At 36.1% G+C, this 22,792-nt stretch overlaps 1 protein-coding gene across 1 annotated transcript in view; it reads right to left on the bottom strand.

Moving 5' to 3' along the window:
- The window catches only part of Gnptab (N-acetylglucosamine-1-phosphate transferase subunits alpha and beta), a 281,886-nt gene that overhangs the window by 85,100 nt on the left and 173,994 nt on the right, over positions 1-22,792 (bottom strand). Inside the window, exon 14 of the mRNA XM_090393683.1 lies at positions 16,245-16,390. Within this exon, the coding sequence (XP_090249809.1) occupies positions 16,245-16,390 (146 nt within the window). The remainder of the gene's footprint in view (positions 1-16,244; positions 16,391-22,792) is intronic.

The raw sequence follows: 22,792 nt of genomic DNA, 5'->3' as shown, positions 1-22,792 counted from the left end.
CTTCAAAAGTCTCCATATAAAAGTTGGCCAAGGGTGGGGAGAGTGGAGAACCCATGGCTGTCCCCTCTATTTGTTTGTAGAATTTTCCTTGCCAAACAAAATAGCCTGAGTTCATTGTGAATTGAAATAGAGCTGTGATATCGGGAGGAAATTTAGCTTGGATTAGCTCTAAGGATTCTTTGAGTGGGACATTTGTGAATAAGGAGGAGACATCAAAACTGACCATTATGTCAGTGTGTTTGAGTGTAAGGTTTTCTATGCTGGCTTTGAAGTGGGCTGAGTTTTTTTTTTATGTATGAAGGTGTGTTGCCAGTATAGTGTGAGAGAGCTTTGGCCAAATGTTTAGCTAGTTTGTATGTGGGGGAATCAATGCCATCCACTATGGAACGTAATGGCACATTTTCCTTGCAAATTTTTGGTAGTCCATAAATATAGGGGGGGGGGTAAAGAGTTATATGGTTTTAATTTGTTAGTGATTCACAAGGAAAATGTGCCATTACGTCCCATAGTGGATGGCATTGATTCCATCCACATACAAACTAGCTAAACATTTAGCCAAAGCTCTCTCACACTATACCGAGGCACCTTGGAAAAAATCACAAAAATCCTAAAAAAACATAACTTCTTGTTACAAACCATATAAAAAATTGGCATCCCTGATCTGCTCTACTAAAGACCAACCTCCTCCCCCCTGGTGTATACCAGGTCCCTTGCAGCTGTAAGCTGTCCTACTTTGGGCAAACAGGCAGGACAGCAAATATCAGAATTTCAGAACACAAGGACTACATCCGGTTTCACCAATACAGCCACTCTGGTCTTGCTGACCATGTGCTGGATACCTGCCATAGAATACGGTGGAAGAAAGCCAGGATAATACACCGTAGCAAATACAGATATGAAAGGCTTTTCATGGAATCAACTTCAGCCCTAAGAAACAATCCAAACCTCAACAAATTTGGCTGCATGAGACTTCCTCAAATTTGGGAAACCTACATCAGAAGACCTTCTGCCCAATCGCCCAATAATACTAACATTGCCCGCTAGAGGGCACCATCAGGACTTTAGGAGAAATAATAGCTTCAGACTTCTTCCTCATTTACCGTTTTGTTGTGCCTGCATGCACATCTTGTTCTTAAGTTCTTGAAAATGGCAACGTGACGTTACCAAAATATTGAAATATATTAAAATTTATTTTAATGTATATACTAGTACGTTGTAATTTCCTGAAATTATATAGTGAAAATGCATAACCAACGTTTAAGCCTTTCCACGAGAATTATCTATTTACAGAAAGCCCACAGATAGAAGATATAAAGATATCTTCATTATACTTCAAACCATCACAAGTCACACAAACCGAGCATTATCCGCATGTTGAAATATAGGGCCAGAAAGTTTATATCAGAAGAGGAGGATACACAGACTGAACTCTCACTAATAGCCAACACATTATCACAAAATGGATATCTTCCAAACATCATCAAAAAATATCTATACGGTGACAACCCCAGACAAGAAGAATCACGCCCCCAGCACATTTCTACTGTAGTGATCCCTTTCATCAAGTCAATTTCTTATCAAATAGCCAGAATACTAAGAGCCTACAACATCAGAGTGGTCTTCAAACCAACCACCAGCATCAGACAAGTTTTAGGATCCCCAAAAGATAAGATGCCATTCTACAAATATCCAGGAGTATAATACATTCCTTGCTCCTGTGGTCTTGCCTACATCGGACAAACTTCACAGAGTTAGAAATCAGACAAAAAGAACATGTTGGTGATGTAAACCACAACAGAAGTATCTCTTCTGGCTTAGCACATCATTTCTGTACGTCTAACCACACAATAGAGTGGCAAAACAGCTCCATGCCATATCTGGATGACGACTACAGACATCATTTATTCAAGGAAGCCACAATAGTGTTAATAACCGGTAGAAACCTCAACAGAAATCAGGGTGCAATCCTGAACAGTTCGTGGAAAAACCTGATCCTCTCTCTAAATCAATCTGAACCACAGCTAGCCAGTAATCACATTACACGTTTACAACAAACACGCATGCGTGATAATGAATAAGAACAATAAGTCCTCTCTGTCATGCAAACGTGTAGCTTTAGCTACTAGTTGGTTTACAATGTTTTTCATGTTCCTTTCAATTTGCATTTACTAGTTTTTATGTCTTTCCGTAAACACCTTGAAAAAGCCAGACAGTTTGCTGGTGAAACTGGTAGGCTATAATGTAAGTTTGTTTGTAAATGGTCAGTATTAAATAAGTTTGTATTTTAATTTGTAATGGTGACTCTTTTACTAAAAAGACAAATCCTTTCTACCACTCACATATCATTTGCCTCCTTTCTATTACATATCCAAAAAGAAAATCTTTTTTCTCTGTAATTTATTCTTATAACATGTAAATTGTCTTTTTGTTGCCTATCTTCCAATGTATATTTTATCAAGTTAAATAATGAAAAAAAAAATCTATATCTGTCTATCTATACAGGACTGTGATGTGGCAAATGGAAAAACTGAACCGATTCCCCAATGTCTGGTGACTGGTCCGCAAAGGGAAACAAATACCTGGGAATTTACTCAGGAATCATGCCTTCTTATGTTGATAAGAACTGGGAAACATTCATTAAACGATTCAAGCAAGGAAAGTGGACAGCAATATGTGCCTCTGCCTCCACAAGAGGGAGAGCAATAATTGTTAACCAAATTTGCTACCAGTGTCATTTGGCATACACTGAAGATTCTCATGTCACCAGTGCAATTTATCAAACAAATACAGTCAACCACCTATTTGATTCATATGGAACCAAACAAACTGGCTTTCCTACTCCAAGCTAAGTACTTCTCTTAAAAAAGGAGGACAAAACTTGACCTCCATTAACTACAGGATAACAACGTTCTGCACTTGCATTTTCCTTAATACCTTACAACAGGAAAGGGCACACAAACACACCACCAAATATGGTGGTGTGCTTGTGTGCCCTTTGGCCTCTCTCTCACAACCTTAAGAATGACAAGAATCCACGCTAATAAATTAGTGAGTCTAACAAATTTCTACAAAGATGCCCTTCGAAGATGGAAGAAGTTAAATCTCCAGCATACAGTGAAGACTGCATCTCTTCCTGAAATTCTCATGGAACCCACCTTTCACAACACGATGGCAACGTTCTGCACTTGCATTTTCCTTAATACCCTACAATAGGAAAGGGAGCACCAATAACTCAGATATAGGTTTTCTTTCCTCCGTGGAGGTAGCGAGGCTTAAGGGTCTTGGGTGATATTCTTTCTCCAAAATCACTTGCAAACGTGGAATACAGGAATCAGGCCAAGCACAAACACACTATGAAATAGTATGTATGTGCTTCTCAAAATGCTATGCCTGATAGCATAATGGAAGAAGAGCTCAGTCCTCCTGATGCAGAAGATCTGGTGCCTATCTTTTTGATAAAAACCAATGATTCACGGGAAAGACTTACACCCTATGACATAAACAAAATCTATAACATTCTCATACAACAGCTCAACCAAAGCACTTATTTGAAAAATTGTGTATCATCCCACCAAAGAATACTTCCACTGGGACCTACCATTTCACATAACAGCTACCAAACCCAAAGCAGTTATTCAGTGGAGAATGTGGCACAATGCACTACCCACTCCAACTATATTACAGAAATTCAACCCAGATGTTTCAGATAACTGTCTGTTCTGCTACCAAGCAGGAACAGTTCGGCATATCCACTTAGAATGGCCTATCAACACTCAATTAATCTGTTCATCTCAGGAAACAGCAGCCTTAACCTGCGGTTGTCTCCATACAAAGTCAAAAAAAAAACCATTCGATCTGTAACTACCTCTTCATCACTGCAAAAGCAGTAATATACAGTTTCTACCTTTGACATACAAGACCAGACAGCACAACAGTTTGATAGAGAGAGGCAGCTGACCATTTCCTTGGAGCCTTCAAACAAAAGGTGAGAAGTTGTATCCTACATGAGTATTATCACCACAGGCAGAAAAACACCCTAGATCTTTTCTGCCAAGACTGGAATCCATGGAATCAACTCCCAGCTGAGCAGGATAACTGTATCACAGTCCATTTTCCAACACACAAGTGATATCATTGCTCCCTCCTCCCAAAGAAAGGAGAAGGGAAATATTTAGCTCTTTGCCCATGATGCAAAATTGGGTAGTGAGATAAAAAAAAAAAAAAGATTAAAAACTGCAAACTACATGATGGAACATCATGTAGTATGCACGAAGTAATTTCTCTGTGAAACTGCCTCTCTCTAAGAAACTGAAGTTTAGACTGCATACAAGTTGCCAAGAGGTAACTCATAGTGTTACTTGGTTGTTGAAGAACATGCAGAGATAAAGAATGTATGGTCACCTGGATTTTATGGGAATGAGAAAGTGACAAAGATGATCCAGTGATGAGTGATCAACAAAGTGAGTGGTCTGTGGAATGCACCCTACAAGGATAAACTGAAAGTTTTTAGGTTACTGAAGTTCGTTAATTGGTGAAGAAGAAAGGATATGATAGAAGCATTTAAATTCAATGCCAAAAGGGTTTTATAGGATTCATGCAAATGATATTTTTAGTATTTGGCTAGATAAGCCAGAACAAGGGGTCATCTCAAAATTGAGTAAGAGGGTATCTAAGGCATCAAGACTATACTTTTCACTTAGAATGTGCTGAATGAGTGCTATGGGTTTCCAGAGTATGTGGTTGAGTGCTTTGTTATATCATTCATTCAAGTTTCTTTGCTGTTGTGTAGACAGTGTGGTGTCTCATTATTAGTCTTCAAGCTCCACAGAGATTCCAATGCAATAATAATATGTGCACTAACATATATTGTAATTTCCTTCACTGAATGCTACTGGTATAGTAATGAAGAGGACAGATTATGTATGAGCTTAAAGAATGTCAGCACAGAACAGCTAAGCAAACAATGTTTAGTCATAAAGTTATTGGAAAAAACATTAAATGATTACAGTACCTGATGGCAGTTTCAAATCTTATCTCTATAGCAAATCGATTTAATAAAAAAAAATTCCTGTGTATTTTATGCTTGATTGGCATCTGATAGTGAATTAGCTTATCTCATATGAAGGGACAAATTTTTACTCCTGGAAATTCACTCACTCTCTCTCTCTCACTCACACACACAGAAATTCACTTAAATTATTTATTATTTGGTAATAACCTCCATGGAGTCAACAGCCTCATCGTGGATTACATGCTGCAATTTACAAATACAATGCACTGATCTCATAGACGTAAATGCTTCAGCCACAATAATCTCAAATAATAACTTCTTGATAGTAAAGATGAAAACACAAAGAATTCCATAATTCACCAGTACAATTGATGCACCACAGTTCTCCCACTTTTATTTCCTGATTACCCTCATCAGAAAAGTCAGTTTTTAAAAATATTGAAGACAAATGCCTCCTATACATAGAATATGTAGGTCACTGACAGTGACATGCATTCATTCAATTGTTACATAACAAAGCACTCGAAAACAAAGAAACAAAATACTCAAAATATATACTGAATACCAATTTTTATATTGTCATGAGACTAAACTCATAAACAATATATATAACCTTAGTTATACTTTGAAAGAGAGAGTGCAAAAGCTTAAGTGATGTGAGTATGAAGATTGACGAATGTGTTTATGATACTCCTTCCCATTCTAACTACATCAGAAAATTCTAAAACCATTTTTTTTAGAAAATTAAGGTTCAACTTCCATGATTTCCAAGGAACAACTGACACTGCTGAATAGCAACATTTATATAATCATCTTCACTTACTATAAATTCACACAATCCTGATAAGTATCCTTAAGGGGGTGTACAAGACTCAAGTACAGTACTACATAATTAAATTTACATTATTACTAATCGCTTAACAATTTTTCTTCAAATTAGTCTATCTTGTCATCACTCCAATATTGTTATAACTAACATTTTGGTCTTCTAAGGCACTTCTGAATGAATCAATCCATCTAGATCTTCTAGACCTTGGTATTCCTCTATATCTTTTTCCTGCCATTCTTAGCATTGATGTTTCGCTAACCTTTCCTCTCCTATTTTGTTTAACTGACCATACCAATTTAGATAAGCTCTGCTCAAGCATTCTTGAATGATAACAATGTCAAGTTCCTCCATAATACCTTCATTATTACTATGATTCTTCCATTGATGCCACATGCTTACTCCCCTAATTTTTTTCAGAACTCTCACATTATGTTCTCTAGTTTTTAATCAAGTCCCTTATTTATAACCCAACTCTCAGATTCCAATCTATTAATACTGTCTTGTATACTAATAATTTAATATTTTGAATAATCTCTCTCTTATTCCATATAAATTTATTCAACTCCCCCTCCCCTCCCTCACTTCACTTATGCTTTTGCCTATTTCCATATTTAATTTCTCAACTTCACTAAAAACTGTGCCTAAACAGCTGAAATATTTTACTTTTGTCCACAGGTACTCCATTGAGAATGCAGTTGAAGTTTTTTAAGCTCCTGCCAATTTTCACACTTTGCTTTTTTTATTGCTGATTTTCATTCCAAATCTGTTACAACTGTTATTCAATTTAGTTAGAAAATCCTGGAAACTTGGACTGGATTTATTTAAGAGTACAACATCATTTGCATAAAGCAAAGAGATAAGTTTGATATTATCAATTCCAATATCAGGTTTAATAACATGTTCTTTCATAATGCATTCATACAGATGATGTGGAGATAGTGTGCATCCTTGTCTTATATCTGATTTTATATCAAACCATCTTCTTCCTTCAGTTCCAACGGATGACTTGCAACTTACATATAGACTGTACTTCTCTGTATAATGTTCTATTTACCATACAATTGTAGTGTTTTGAACAGTTTTTCTCTGAGCACCTTGGCATATGATTTTTCCAGATTTAAAAAACTTAAGTATAGAACCTTGTTATATTCCCATGATTTCTCAACTATCTGTTATAAAGTGAAAAAACGATCTTGACCACCTCTGTTTAGCCTGAACCAATCTTGTTCATCTACAAGTTTCTCTTCCACAATTTTTCTTATCCTCTTCTCAAGTATGCATATACAAATTTTACGTTGAATTTAGTAGAGAAATTGCTCTGTAATTCTCACATTCAGTGTTAATCCCTTTTATTTATAGATGGGAACCATGAGAGCTCCAATCAAATGGAATTTGACTTTCTGTTCAAGCTCCTGAATTATGTAGTGTAACCACTGCAAAACTTTCATACCTCTATATTTGAACATATCTGATCAAATAGCATATACTCTAGCTGCTTTTGATAATTTTTTTCTAACTCAAGTATTGATACACAATCCTGTTTGAATTCTTCTTGAATATTGTCACTCAAAGTTAACAAAAATAAAACCAATTAGTGAACAATGATAACAACAAGCTACCTAATGATTTCTGAAATTTAGAGCTAAAAGAGTTTTGCCTACTTCCTTTGGAGAATGAAAACAAGTTACAGGTTTTTTGTTTTTTTTAAAAAATGCTATTAGCCAAACTTGCCTATTTGCTATTTTAATACAGCTCCCAAAGCTATATTAGAAAAAAAAAAAAGGGTGGTCTGAAAAGTTCTTGGTCTAACAATGAAAAAAACTAATTAATAATTTCAAAATTATTTTTATTTTTCAACATAATCTCCCTTAAGAGCAATATATTTATTCCAGCGATGCTCCAGCACCATTATCCTGTCCTTGTAATGGTTCTCAGTAAGATCTGCAAAATTCCCCTCTACAGCTGCAATCACCTCTTAATTCAAAGAAAAACACTGACTAGCGAGGAAGAGTTTTAGTTCTGGGAAGAGACAGAAGTAAGAGAGAGCCAAATCTGGGGAATAGTGGATGTTCCAACAATTCATAGTGTAGATCCTTTAATTTTCCAATTGTCAAAATACCTTTGTGGGCAGGTGCATTGTCCTGATGAAAGATGATTTTTTTCTTCTGCAAACTGGCTCTTTTCTCATGAATTTTTTCATCTAGTCTGGTTAAAAGATTGGAATAATATTCCCCGGTTACTGTTTTATCCTTTTCAAGGTAATTAAAAAACACCAATGCCATGACCTTTCCTGCTGATGGAACCAACACTATGCCTTCTTTGGCACTGAACAACTGGCTTCTGCCCACTGTTTTCACTGTTGTTTGGATTATGGTGTGTAATGGTGAATCCAAGTCTCATCAATAGTAATAAATCGATGCACAAAATCAGTTTTATTCTCATTAAAATGTTCCAAGCACTGTTCAGAGATTTTCATGCGAGTGCGTTTTTGATCTGCTGTGAGCAAGAGAGGTACCCATCTTGCGCAAAACATTGTCATTTGCAATTCTTCATGCAAAATATATCTTGCATGTTCTTTTGAAATGTCTATAGTCTCAGCAATTTCACGCACTTTGCCTTGCTGGTCATCCAATACCATATCGTGCACTTGATCAATGATTTCTGCTGTTGTTACACTGTTTGGGCATCCAACTTCAAGGATGTTGGATGTCCAAACAGTGGATCATCTTCAAGGCTGGTACGGCCACATTTAAACTGGGCAGCCCATTTCTTAATTGTCGAAAATGAAGGAGAAGAGTGCCCATAAACTTTTACGAACTTCGAATGAATTTCTTTTGGTGTTAAACCTTCTTTTACAAAGAATTTTATAACCGTAAGATACTCAATTTTATCCATTTCAAGGGATACAGACAATACTTTTGCTTCAGACAGCTGTATAAAACAAACTACTTGATAGAATGACTTGCAATTTCACATGGATGCTTATGGGAGATGTACCAACTTAAAAAAAAAAAAATCTTGCCAATAGTGTTGCCATCTATGGTCAAGGCCGAGAACTTTTCAGACCACCCTCGTATGTTTAAAATACAGCATACCTATTTATCACAACCTCTCTGTCACATTGATGATCTGTTTTTAAACAAATAATTGTGGTTTATATTGCAAAATTGTGATAACTAGCATATTTAAATTTAATGGAATGAAACAGCACAATGAAATAATTAAACACAGGTTTAATTCTAATAACACACACAAAAACACAACCAATAAGTGTGGAAGATGTTAGATCTAGAAGTCTCTATGAGTACTTTTAGCTGTTGGTTTGAGAATTAAATGTTCCCCAAATATCTTGGAAAGTTTAACACATTTAGTTGGTTTTTAAATCTGTTGCTGATTTCAAAAAATATCTTCAAATTTGTATTTGCTCCAGTGAGGTGTTGTTCACATTTCATTTTGTGCAAGGTATTCAAATTGCATGGTAAAATCGACTGACTGACCCTAGTTGTGACAACTGAGAGAGAGAGAGAGAGAGAGAGAAACATGTCCATAATATGACAAGAGTAAGAAAATGAAACCTTGTACACACACACACACATCTTTATTCATTGACACCCCCCCCCCCTTCTGATATTTGAACTTTACTAAAAATAAATGATTTCCTAATGAAATCACTAATTTCAATTCTGCCATTCATACTAGTATTCACTTGAAAAAATACCATATATACAAACAGATAAAGAATACAACCATGGCCTTGCCACTTTTTCCTCCTGTTTCTATATGGAGCATTTTTAAAAATATGCTCTTGATATTTCGATTCTCAAACCTTCCTTTGTATCTTAGCCATATAGCATGGCAAACATAAAACACATCATATGGATGATGTTCTCTACTTGGCCACATGGCTGAGACACATTTGATTCTTTTTTCCTCGACCTCAACATCCAGCACCCAAGATTCAGTTCACTATATAAAATGAAATAACAAGGAACTATAATCACAAATCTTTCCAATGACATGCTTTCTTTCTCAGTTTATAGAAAGCCTACCCATAGAGCAGGTAGATACATATGCAAGCTTTCCCATCATCTCACCCTCTCAACAATACATTATCCTAAACATTGCTTGTTAACAATCCTCCAACTTCTGTCCAACCAGGCTTCCCCCACAGCTGAACTCTCCTTTATTCATTGTCCAATAGTATAGCTACCATGCCAAAAAAAAAAAGTTAACAAAATAGTTGTTCCTCCTGTCATCTCACATTCCTTATCAACATATAGATTATGGTAGTGCTATTACTATTTCCTAAATCCAAGGTACCTCTGCATTGCTTTCAAAACCACATATGAAGCTGGCTTATCCTTATCTAGTCTCCTAAAGATCAACCCCCCCCCCTTCCCTGTCTGTTTCATGTGGACAATGTTCTTTGTTCTTGCAACATGCCATATTATGGACACACTGGGAGATCTACTAATATCTGCCTTGAAGAACACAATACATCTGCTGCTACAACTATGGTCAATCAAGCTTAGCCAACCATGACTTGGATACCTAGAACAGAATAATAATAAAAACTACTATGCTTCACCATACCAAACCTGACACTTCTTTTTGTTTATTTTTTGATAGATTTAAAAAGCCAATCTAATGTAAATAAATACGGTTGTGTTTCCTAAGACTGTGGAAACATTGATTCTTAGACTTCCTGACTAACAGCAAGAGCTAGCTACCAGCATCTCTTTTAGGACTTCAGGTTTCTAGTCTAAAACCTTCCACCTTGTGTGTTTTACTACAATTTTTATATTGTACTCCAGATGAAGTCACTGTGAAAGGAAGAAATACTCAAACTATTAAACCTTTGTTTGATTATTTTATTGTGCTGGTTTCAAATTAAACCAGCTCCTAAGCCTTAATTCACATTTGTAATAAGTATGTTGCTAAATTAGCTTTTTATGAAAAGGACTCAAATAATTCTCCAATTACAGACATGATTTTAACTTGTCTCTTCCAAGGATGAATGCATTTGCAGCATGGACTCTAACCTATTTATTTTTTTTAATGTGAACTTACTCATGAAAAGCTGATAGCATATTAATACTATGGGTGGGCTAAGGATTAGATGACCCTAAAATCCTGCTTTGAAATCAAAAACATGGAGCTTTTCAAACCATTTATTGGCCCTCTAATAGACAGTGTAGTCATGCCACACAATCAAATTCATCTCCTACCTGAAGACATTCACTAAAAAGCCATGCACATGGTATAATTCAAACCAACAGCAAGTTGGAACATAGATGCACTAACCACTTGGCCAACCAAACTACAACTTCACTTGGCCTACAAGTTGAAAAATGGACAAATCAGAAAACTCCTCTGATTATAATTACTTATCTGTAACAATACACATAAGTATAATAGTTATAAAGGGTGGACATAAAGTCTGGAAACATACATAATAAATAGTTTATTGATATTACATTATAATATGTGATATGTTCAATGTGTTATCCCTCATTAGCAATGCATAGCTCAATGTGCAAAGCAAAACTGCACAACTTCAATCTGTAAAAAAATAAAAATAATAATATCTATGTGCCCAGACTTTGTGGCAACCCTGTATATAAGCTTATGTATAACTACTATTCATAAGCTGTCATTTGTCAGAGCAGACATATATAGGTAACCCTCATATAACGCGGTACTTATACAGTGCGGTCTACAAATTGTAGTAACCCCTGTTCAACGCGTTACTTATACAACGCAGTTTCAATAAAAACACGGTCTGCAAATTATGGTAGCCCTTTATCTTTTCATATATTTTTTACCACGTGACTTAAAAATTCAATTTTATCTTCGTTAAATTTGAGTCTGCCCATATCACACATGTAGTTATATGTAGCAAATTTAAATTAGGGGAAATACCCTTTAGCACGCATGTTCGTCAATTGTTTACCATATCAAGTGTTTATTTATTTTCTGGTGAGGTACATACAATACGTAATGCTTTTTATGTAAAAGTTTTATTTTTATAGTAATGGCCACATAGAGGGCTTTTGCAATATTGTTAAAAACGAAATTAGTGAATTAATTGATGGGGAAATAGAGTTAAATTAGGGGGAACTGGTACAATTAATAGATGGTGTCGAACCAAATGGCGGGGAAAAAGTTCTGCTGAAGATTCTGACTGTGTTGAATCCGTTTAAAGAAATTAGCAGAAGGATTGGACTTGGCAAGAAAGTTAGGAAGTTATTTTACAGATAATGATCGCTCCAGAAAATTCACGAGACAACTGGATATTTGTTTACCTCCATATTATGAACTTAATAAAAAATTGCAGCATTGTAGTAAGCAAGGTCTTATTACTGACTTCTTGATAACTAAACCAGCTGAAGTATGCAATGAGAATTATACAAATGATGTTCAAGAGATTTCAAGTGATGACGACATCCGGCTACTCGTAAATAAAGAACATCTACAAAATGTTCATTCTGAAGACAGTGATGACGATTAATTATGTACTTATTTTATTTTGCCTAAAACATTTATGCATTATGGGTAATGAAGTTTATGTACAATATGCATTTTTATAAGTTTATATGATGGATTTGTTTCATAGTTTATGTTTTCTTAACTTATATGAATTATCTGAATTAAATAAAAATATTTTTTTGTTGGATATGTCATTGTTGTTTATATAATAAAAAAAAAATGATTTCGGAACATAACCCTAATTTTTTTTTTTGTGATCTGAGTCTCGCATAACACGATTTATATAATGCGGCATTTCTGTGGAGCCTAACATCAGCATTATACGAGGGTTACTTGTATTTCACTAGATTTATTTAACAAAACTATATTCTATCTATATTGTAGTTTATAGTTCAGTATCATTTTAATTTTTTGTTCTAAAGACTGAAATGAATATAATATACACTACCTACCGATAATTGTCTGGGCACCCCTGTTATTTGAAGCTATGGAACATTCCAGGTTTGTTAATAACATAAAAACCAGTGTACAGATAGTAGGAAGTAGTATTTCATTGTAGTAGTTAAATACAGGTGGTATGGCAATATGACATGAACTCAGTGACTTCAAGAGAGGTGTCATCATGGGCTGTCACATTGGTGGCATGTCTATATGTGCCACTGCCACTCAACTGAAGCATCTAAAATCAACGGTTTATGATGTGAACAAATGGAAACATTCTGGCATCACTAGTACAGTAAAACACCCAGGCTGGTTGTCGAAAATGACTGAGGGACAGGAAGGTTAAAACGGGTGGCATGCAAAAACCGGCTACAATCGACACAGACCACCTGTGATAAGTTCCAGAGCACTAGCAGCAGCAGCACACAAGCTGATCATCACAACAACAAACAAGCCAGCTTGTCTGGCCTGGTGCAAGAGTGAGTGAGTGAGTGAGTGTGTGTGTGTGTGTGTGTGTGTGTGTGTGTGAACTGAACAATGGAAAACTGTACTCTGGAGCGATGAATCAATGGTGTGGTGCGCATTCAACTGGTTTGGAGTGGAACCACTGGTCAGTGTCCATGGTTCTATGAAGGTAGCTCAGTACCTTGATATTCTGGATAATCAGATGCTGCCTACACTATGGAGTTTTATGGAACGGATCTGTGTTACTATCAAGACGACAATGCCACATGCCACAAAGCTGCAGCTGTTATGGAATGTAATGAAGAGATGGGTGTTAAACTGCCTGGCCTAAGTCCTGACCTCAACCCTATCAGCCTGTGGGAGGAATTGGAGTGGCGACTGAGGTCCAGAGCAGCACATACTCAATCTGTCACTGAACTCAGTGCTATTTTGATGGAGGAATGGAGACAAATTTCATCTTATGTCTACCACACATTGGCAGAAAGCCTCCCTCAAAGGGTGCGTGCCAGAAGGTGATTAAAGCCAAAGATGGACATACATAGGGTTCGTTTGCTGGTATAGTTCGCCCACCGATTTGAGGTCCCTCGACACTTCTGCACATGTCAGAAAAAGGAGAATCCATTCCGATAATAGGGTAATCAGTCTGTCTTCTGGGATGTAATAATAAACAAACTGAGTTTATTTATTATTACAGGTGGTAAAATTCAGCTTTTCTTTTACGAACATTGCTGTTTTTAAAGTGTAACTATTTTGCTTGTATAACAGTTGGAAAAATGTACGTAGAGTGTTAATACGTGCAAATACTGCGTTCTACATAAAAAATGTCACTTTGCTCCATGAGTTTCCTTTTATTCTGGGACTTTTTAAAACAAAATCCGATTTCATGAAGTATTTTCCTTAAAATTTCTCTTTTCCAAGGAAAATTAATTTTTTCTTTAAGCACGGGAATCAATTTCGGAACAGTTGGCACTCTTTTCTCGACCACATAAAATTCGTGAATAGCTCTTCTTATAACGTCTACATCGAAATCATTCAAAGCTAGATGGTTTTCTTTCTCTGGCGCTTTTTTTTTTTAGGAGATTTAAATTTTGGCTTACCTTCACCTTTTGATTCCCTACGAATTCTTTTAACAGTCGACCCCGATACGCCCACAATTGCACTTGCACGTTTTATGACTTGAGAAAGGGGAACAAGAAGACGGCCTTCTGACGATTCTTTTTCGCAGAATGTCAGCACATTATTCAATATTCTTTTGCAAGAGCTACTGAAACGTGTAACAATAGAAGTTGTTGACTGTACTGGATCCATCATACAAATTAATAATAAAAAAAATGCAAAAAGAGAACAACAAAAATCAAGCTAGTACTAGACAGCGACAGACAAGAAAGCACGTGATTTCGCATGTTGGCGACCAATTCGTGCAACCTTCATTTCTTTCTCCCCTTCAGCATGAATCAACTATTCTTGGCACCAAGCCAAGGAGGGATCTAGAAATGGTGGGCGAACTATATCAGTTGTAAAGTGCTAAAGTGTCTGGACAATTACTGGTAGATAGTGTATATAACAAATTATATGTAGTGAATAACATATATAATGAACATATATAGAAATATCTTTGAGAAAAGATAGATTCCCAATGAATGGAGAATGAACATTATAATACCAATATTTAAAAAGGGAACAAAGTCCGAATCTTCATACTATCGAGGAATTTACTTATTGTGTACTTCCCTAAAAATGTGTAAAGAATTATGAAAGAAGAATGAGAACGAGACAAAATTATAATAATGAATAACAAGAATTCCATAAAAGAAAATAACAGAAAAAGCAATAGAATTTAACAAACAAATATTTGTGTGTTTCATTGACTTACAGAAGGCTTTTAAAAATCAGATTACAAGATGTCCTGAAAGCATTAAGAAAATATATACTGCAAATCATTGAAATGATCAAAGATATATATATACATTTATATATAATAAAAATGAATAAAAAGAATAAAAAAACGAATGTATAATAAGATATCATAACCCAAATAAACAGAAAATTTAAATTTAAAAAGAAAATGTAAATTTGGTTCAATATGCATATGATTATTTGGAGACAGTCTGATATGATGAAATTGCAATTAGCAATTTTCTGAGTGACTCAGAAAATTACTCAGCATTACTTGCAGAAAATGAAGATAACCTCCAAAAAGAATTATTCAAACTTCAACAGATATGCAGGAGTTTAAACATGAAATATCAATAGAGAAATCAAAAACAATGATAATTGCAACAGAACCAATCAGATGGAAATGAGAACTAAATGGAAAAATACTGGAACAAGTAATGAAGTTTAAATACCTAGGAATAACTGTGAATAACAGTGAAAATATAACACAGGATGTTATAATATAAAATATAAAACTAGGAATAACAGTGAAAATATAACACAGGATGAAGTGAAAGGATAATCCCTGAAGGCTAATAAAATATAGAGATGTTTAAATTCAACTTCATGGAAAAATGAAAGTAAGAATATATAAATCAGTAGGTAGCCCAATGTTGATGGCTGCATACGAAACAAGAAGAGGCATAAAAAAAAAAACAGATAAATAAAACATGCAAAATAAAAACATTAAGAAAAATTGTTAAAACAAAATTTGATAAAGGAAAGTATTTATGAAGAATGTCAATTATAACCCATAAATGCATGGATAAAAAAGAGAAGATAAGAATGGAATCATTATGTTAATAGGAAGAACACAAAAAGAATCATTAAACTAGCAAGAGACTGGAAAAGAAACAAAAAAGACCAGTTGATAGACCAAAAAAAAAAAAACAATGGATAGACTGCCTGCATTGAAATATTGGAGATGCAACAAGCTGAGACTAAAGCAAAAAGAAGAAGATACATAACAAATAACTAAGTTTTAGGTTAATACCAAAATTTTTATAAATTTACATTTTTAAGAAGATTTTTGTCTTATGTATAGTATGCAACAATGAAACATAATTTTTATACCTTATTTCATCAGGAAAACCTTCAAATATAACTGTAGCTGATGTAACATTTTCTTGAATAAAGGATGTGCTACTTTCAGTCCTAGTCAGTTTCTTATGAAATGGAGACATATGCTGGGTTGCATTTACTATTAAGTAAAATGTGAACTAGAAGGATTTAAAAAAAAAAAAAAAAGCTGTACATAAACTAAAGATTAAATCAACTTCTATTACTACTAATAACAAAATGAATCATTTTTGAAACTAAGAGAGATAGAATTACAAGGTTTTCATCACATATATAGAAACTTACCAAATTTGTACAGCTTTCAGTAGATTCACTCCACATACTGTGAGCTCCTGATGACCTAACAAATATCAAGACAGTACTAGATCTCTTACCAGATAATTGTAGACTGTCTGGTGTGATGGAATTGCAATTAGCAATTTTCTGAGTGACTCAGAAAATTGCTCAGTGACTTTTTTTTTTTTTGTTTGATATACAAAGCACTTCATATATTTCACAAAAAGTAATCTGGAGGAGTAAAAACAATGACCTAAGAAGCCATGCAATTAAACTTCCTCTTCCAATTCATCTGTCTGGAATCTACATATTCAGAAATGTTTCCACTAGGTTAGCATCATGCAGTACGACTCCATCATGTTAGCGGACATAGTGGAACATGATAAAAAAATTTTGCTATCTAAAGGATGCATTATTTTGCAGCATGTTCAGGTGCTGCCTTTTTTTTTTTTTTTTTTTTTTTAGTATATCAATCCCACACATGAGGTTACAGAACCCACAGCATGCTAGTGCATGTGTTACTGATTATTATTATTATTTTCTTTTTTAAGAACTGGAATTAATATTTTGTGAAGAACGGTGTTCCACAGAATAAAGGAAGATGAAATGAAGGAAAAGTAAGTTTTATAGGTTTGAAGATGGACTATAAAAGGATATCAGGCAGCAACTGCTGCCCATCTTCAGCAACTCAGTGGAAAGTATCAGAATGAGAGATGCCAATTCAGTGGAGCAGTATCCATAAAGAGAATGAGATGGTAACTGAAGTGAGCAGGTGTGAGAGGGGTTCATTTATCAAGTGAATCACTCTCAGAGATAGCATCAAGAATGTTTAGAGAGTTCCGGGTGGACTGTCCCAAACAGGAGAACAGTATTCTAAGGTTGGGCAGATTTGATATCTGTGCTGAGTTGTTCTATAGTTGACTGGATAATTAAAAAAAAGCATCTTGAGCAGAAAATATGAATACTAAGTTTTAAGAGGCTGAAGAAGAAAGCAATGCAATGTGTTTCTACCAGTAAAGGCTAGAGGTAAATTCCAGTCCAGGATTGTGATGTCATGTGTTTCTATGATGTGAAGAAAGTGATGTGATGTGTTTTTACTAGTAAAAGCTAAGAGGTAAATTCTAGTCTGGAGGGGAAGATCCTATCTTGTCTAATGCTTTGTGTAAAATTGAGATTTGTTTTCGGTTATCCATATGGCAATAAAGAATGATAGGCATGCAATTCAGACACCAGTTATAAAACATCTTGAATTTGAGACTGTGGTCACAGCAAGGTTTGTCAAAGGAGAAGTTAGATAATATCATCAGTAAATCTTTAAAAGGTGCCTGTGGCATAACGATCAATCAAGAAAAACACATGCTAACAACAGTAATAAACTTCAATGAAAAGCAAAGCTGTATAACTGAGAGGAGACCTCCAAACAGCCTTTAAAGGAATGCAGAGAACCGACCAGGGCTTCTGACCTAATGTCCAATCCTCACCTTCTCGTGGTGCACCCTGTTGGGTATCCACTTGGATACTGAAAGAACGAGGATGGGCTGGCAATTTGGGATTTAGCCGACCAAATTGTATTCTTATTGGTTAAACCAAAATAAAAAATGATGGTACAACATGACAAAATTTCATACCAGCTGGGGCATCGCCCGGTTAAACAAGGCCCCCCCGTTGTTTTCGCCAGGGAACCAGGGCGAACAGCGAAAAGTCAGTTACTGGAACAAATCTGAAAACAAACCCCAACTCAACATCACCAGAGTTAAAGATCGGTACTATCAACGTAAGAAGCCTGAATGGCAAAGAAATGGAGCTAGCTGAGGAATTAGATAAGTACCAGATCGACATAATACGGGTGACTGAAACAAAAAAGGTGACCAAAACTGGTGAGATCTTTCTGAGCAATAAATACAAAATGTTATATTCAGGCAATGACAATAAAGGAAAAGAAGGTGTAGCCATAGTATTCAACACAAAATACGAGGCTAATCCTCTTGAATGGCAGTCAGTCTCAAGTAGAGTAAATATGAGAATGGCGAACTGGACAATGAGACTTATTTGTGCCTATGGTCCCACAGAAGACTCTATTAAGGTAGAAGTGGAGGAATATTTTGAGGCTCTAGAAAAAGCTACAGACACAATGAAAAAGGAAAAATTAGTCCTTGTTGGGGATCTAAATAGCAGAGTAGGAAGTGATTGTCAGACATACAAAAATGTTTTGGGAAAATTTGGAGAAAAGAGCAGAGCTAATAATAATGGCAAATACCTGCTCGATTTCTGCTCAGGACATGGACTGGTTATTACTAACACCATGTTCCAACATAAAAATGTACACAATTTCACATGGAGAGAAGAGGCAAGGCATAAGAAAAGTCTCATTGACTATTTATTGTTGATAGTGATGTTTTCTCCCTGGTGCAGGACACCAGAGTGTACAGAGAATTTGAAATTGGAAGTGATCACTATTTAGTCTTCAGCAGGATACAATTGAATTTCATATTGAAAAGAATAACATGTAAGAAAGTTTTAAAGCGAATAAAAGTTGAGCAGTTCTCAGATGTGAACTGTAGACTAAAATACACAAAGATTATTGAAGGAAAAATGAAAAAGTTTGAGAACAAGAACCAAACCTTGGAGATTCAGTGGCAAGCCTTGAAGAAAATCCTGATTGATTCAGCTAGAGAGGAATGTGGTGAAGTTGTCTGCAAGGATAGAAAAATTAGAACTCCATGGTGGACACAGGAAGTTAAACAGGCAGTGAAGGTAAAGAAGAAAGCATATCAAAAGTTCCTGTCAAATAAGTCAGCTTGTGCTCTTAGAGAATATAGAGACAAATGCAAGAATGCTAAACACTGTGTAAAACTAGCTAAACAAAAGTCATGGGAGGACTTTGGCAAGAATATAGAAAATAAATATCAAGAAGGTGGGAAAATATTCTGGAGGTTGTTGAAGAAGCTTAGGAATGGAGGAAAGAGTGCTGTAAAAGGAGTTAGAGATGATAAAGGCGATATGAAAACGGGAGAAAAAGATATCCTTGAAGAATGGAGTAATTACTTTGAAAAACTGCTAAATGAAACAAGCAGTGATGACAGCACAGTGGTAAAAAACACTGACCAGGCATGCAGTCAGGAATACATATCCATACTTGAAGTAGAAAAAGCCATCAAAGGCTTGAAATGTGGAAAGGCAGCAGGAGCAGATGATATTCGACCAGAAATGCTGAAGTATGATGGTATAAGAGTCTTACAGTGGCTGCACTGCATAGTTCAGAAAGCCTGGACAGAGGGACGAATTCCCGAGGATTGGAGTAGAGCTCTCATAGTACCCATATATAAAAAAGGAAATAAAACTGAATGTGAGAGTTACAGAGGTATTTCCCTACTGAGTGTTCCTGGCAAGATATACTTGAGAAAAGGTTGAGAACGATTGTAGAAGAAAAGCTTGGTGAAGAACAAGCTGGATTCAGGTCAAATAGAGGCTGTCAGGATCAGATCTTCACTTTACGACAAATAGTCGAGAAAGCATGGGAATATAACAAAGATCTGTATTTAAGTTTTGTCGATTTGGAAAAGGCATATGACAAGGAGCCAAGAGAGAAGCTATTCAATACGCTGCAGTTATATGGTGTCAATGGGGCATTATATCAAGCAATACTTAGTGTGTATTTGAGTTGTAAGTCGGCAGTTAGAATTGAAGTACAGGAAGAGCTGGGTCAGAAGTAAAACACTTGACCAAAGACTAGAGACCACAGATATGAGAGTTCTGAGAAAGATTATAGGCGTGAACAGATGGCATCAATAGCAATATCATATTAAAAACAAGGATATTAGGAAAGAACTTGACATTGTCAGCATCCAGGAATGCGTTAGCAGAGCTAATCTCAGGTGGTATGGTCACTTAAACAGAATGGGCGAGGAAAGATTAGCAAAACAAGTGTTCTCTGCCAGGCTGGCAGCAAAACGACCCAGAGGAAGACCAAGATATAGGTGGATTGATACGGTACAAAGTGCCTTAGACGATAGAAATATAAGATCTGATAATATTGGAGTCTTGACAAGTAACAGACTAATTTGGAGGGAAAATGTAGATAGGATATTAATAATGATGTATTTTTTTTCATGTAGTACTATCATATCCTGTACACCCCTTGAGGGTACATGGCAGGAATTTGATGATGATGATGAAAAGCACAGATATTTCATACTGAAATTAACAGCATATTAATAAATAGGAAAACATTACTAGTTTGTTTTTTTTTATTACTTCTATTATGATTCTTGTAGGAAGGCTTATCCGCTGGTTAAACATGATAACTAAATACTTAAGGAATTGACAGTGTACACTAATAATATAACTTAAATCAACTTTAACATATACTTTCCGATATTTCGACAACGTCACATTGCATCTTCATGGGAACGTAAGATAAAGACACGTGCACACAAGTACTACATAACAGCAAATGAGAAATGAAGCGAGGAAGCTACCCTTTTCCTAAAGTCCTGATGGTGCCCCTTGGCAGGCTATATTAGGTGTTCTTGGCCTTTGGGCTGAAGTTCTTCCGATATATGTTTCCCAAATTTGGGGCAGTCTCATGCATCCAAATTTGTTGACATTTGGCATGTTCCTAAGGGCTGAGGCTGATTCCATGAATAGTCTTTCATATTTGAACGTGTTGCAGTGTATTACTGTGGCTTTCTTCCACCTTATTCTGTGGCGAGTATCCAGAGCATCGTCTGTAAGCCCAGAGTGGCAGTACTGGTGAAATCGGATAGTCCTTGTGTTCCGAGATTCTGATGTTTGCTGTCCTGCCAAAGTAGAACAATTCACAGCTGCCAGGGACCTGGTATACACCAGGTAGGTCTAGGGGAAGTGGTTGGTCTTTAGTGGAGTGGATAAGGGATGCCAATTTTCTATGTGGTCTGTAACAAGAGGTCAAGTCATGTTTTTTTTAGGATTTTGTTGAATTTTTCTGAGGTGCCTCGGATGTAGGGAATGGTGATGGATTTAAAGTAATCTTTTTTGTGAATGTGGGGGTTAACTGGTTGTGGATAACTGATTTTAGTATTTTTTGGATTTTTTTTGGGGGGGGGGGGTAGCCATTAGCTGAGAAAGTGTTAAGGATGTGATTTAGTTCAGTGGTTAGGGCTTGGTCATTTGAACAGATTAGTTTTGCCCTGTTGAATAGTGTCTTAATAACTCCATATTCTTGTGAGGGAGGGATGGGTTGGTGGTGAATGTATCTACCTGTATGGGTGGATTTTCTATAAACTGAGAAAAACCAAGGTTCCATCATGTTGGCAGGTGACTAGTTTGTGTAGGAAGGGGAGGCTATTGTTTTTCTCTTTTTCCAGGGTGAACTTGATTCTAGGTGTTGGTTGTTTAAATGTGATAAGAAGGAGAGGAGTGTATCCAGGCCATGTGGCCAAATAGCGAACACATCATCAACAGAGCGAAGCCATATGGTAGGTTTTGTGGGGCAGAGTTTAAGGCTTTCTCTTCAAAAGTCTCCATAAAGAAGTTGGCCAATGGTGGGGAAAGTGGTGAACCCATGGTTGTCCTCTTTATCTGTTTGTAGAATTTTTCCTGTCAAACAAAATAGCCTAAGTTCATTGTGAACTGAAATAGGGCAGAGATATCGGGAGGAAATTTAGCTTGGATCAGCTCTAAGGTTTCCTTGAGTGGGACATTTGTGAATAAGGAGGAGATGTCAAAACTGACCATTATGTCATTATGTTAGAGTGTAAGGTTTTCTATACTGGCTTTGAAGTGGGCTGAGTTTTTTATGTGTGATGGTGTGTCTTAACGCTTTGGCTAAATATTTAGCTAGTTTGTAAGTGGGGGAACTAATGCCATCCACTATGGGACGTAATGGCACATTTTCTTTATGTATTTTTTGGGAGCCCATATATACACTGGAGGTCTAGAGTTATATGGTCTTAGTCTGTTAGTAATCTCCACAGGCCAAGAAGTGACCTTCTTAAGGAGCCTATGGAGTTTTCTAATTTGTGAGTTGGTGGGTTATTTGGCCACATGGCCTGGATACATTCCTCTCTTTCTCATCACACTTAAACAAACAACACCCTAGAATCAAGTTCACCCTGGAAAAAGAGAAAAACAATAGCCTCACCTTCCTAGACACACTAGTCACCCGTCAACCTGATGGAACCTTGGTTTTCTCAGTTTATAAAAAACCCACCCATACAGGCAGATACATTCACCAACAATCCCACCATCACCCCCCTCACAACAATATGGAGTTATTACGACACTAT

This window comes from Typopeltis vanoorti, chromosome 6 (genome assembly GCF_054136105.1).
Source record: "Typopeltis vanoorti isolate ZY-2024b chromosome 6, IOZ_Tvanoo_1.0, whole genome shotgun sequence".
NCBI classification, from domain to species: domain Eukaryota; kingdom Metazoa; phylum Arthropoda; class Arachnida; order Uropygi; family Thelyphonidae; genus Typopeltis; species Typopeltis vanoorti.
The sequence above is the reverse complement of the archived record's forward strand: the minus strand, read 5'-3'. Positions and strand labels throughout refer to the sequence as shown.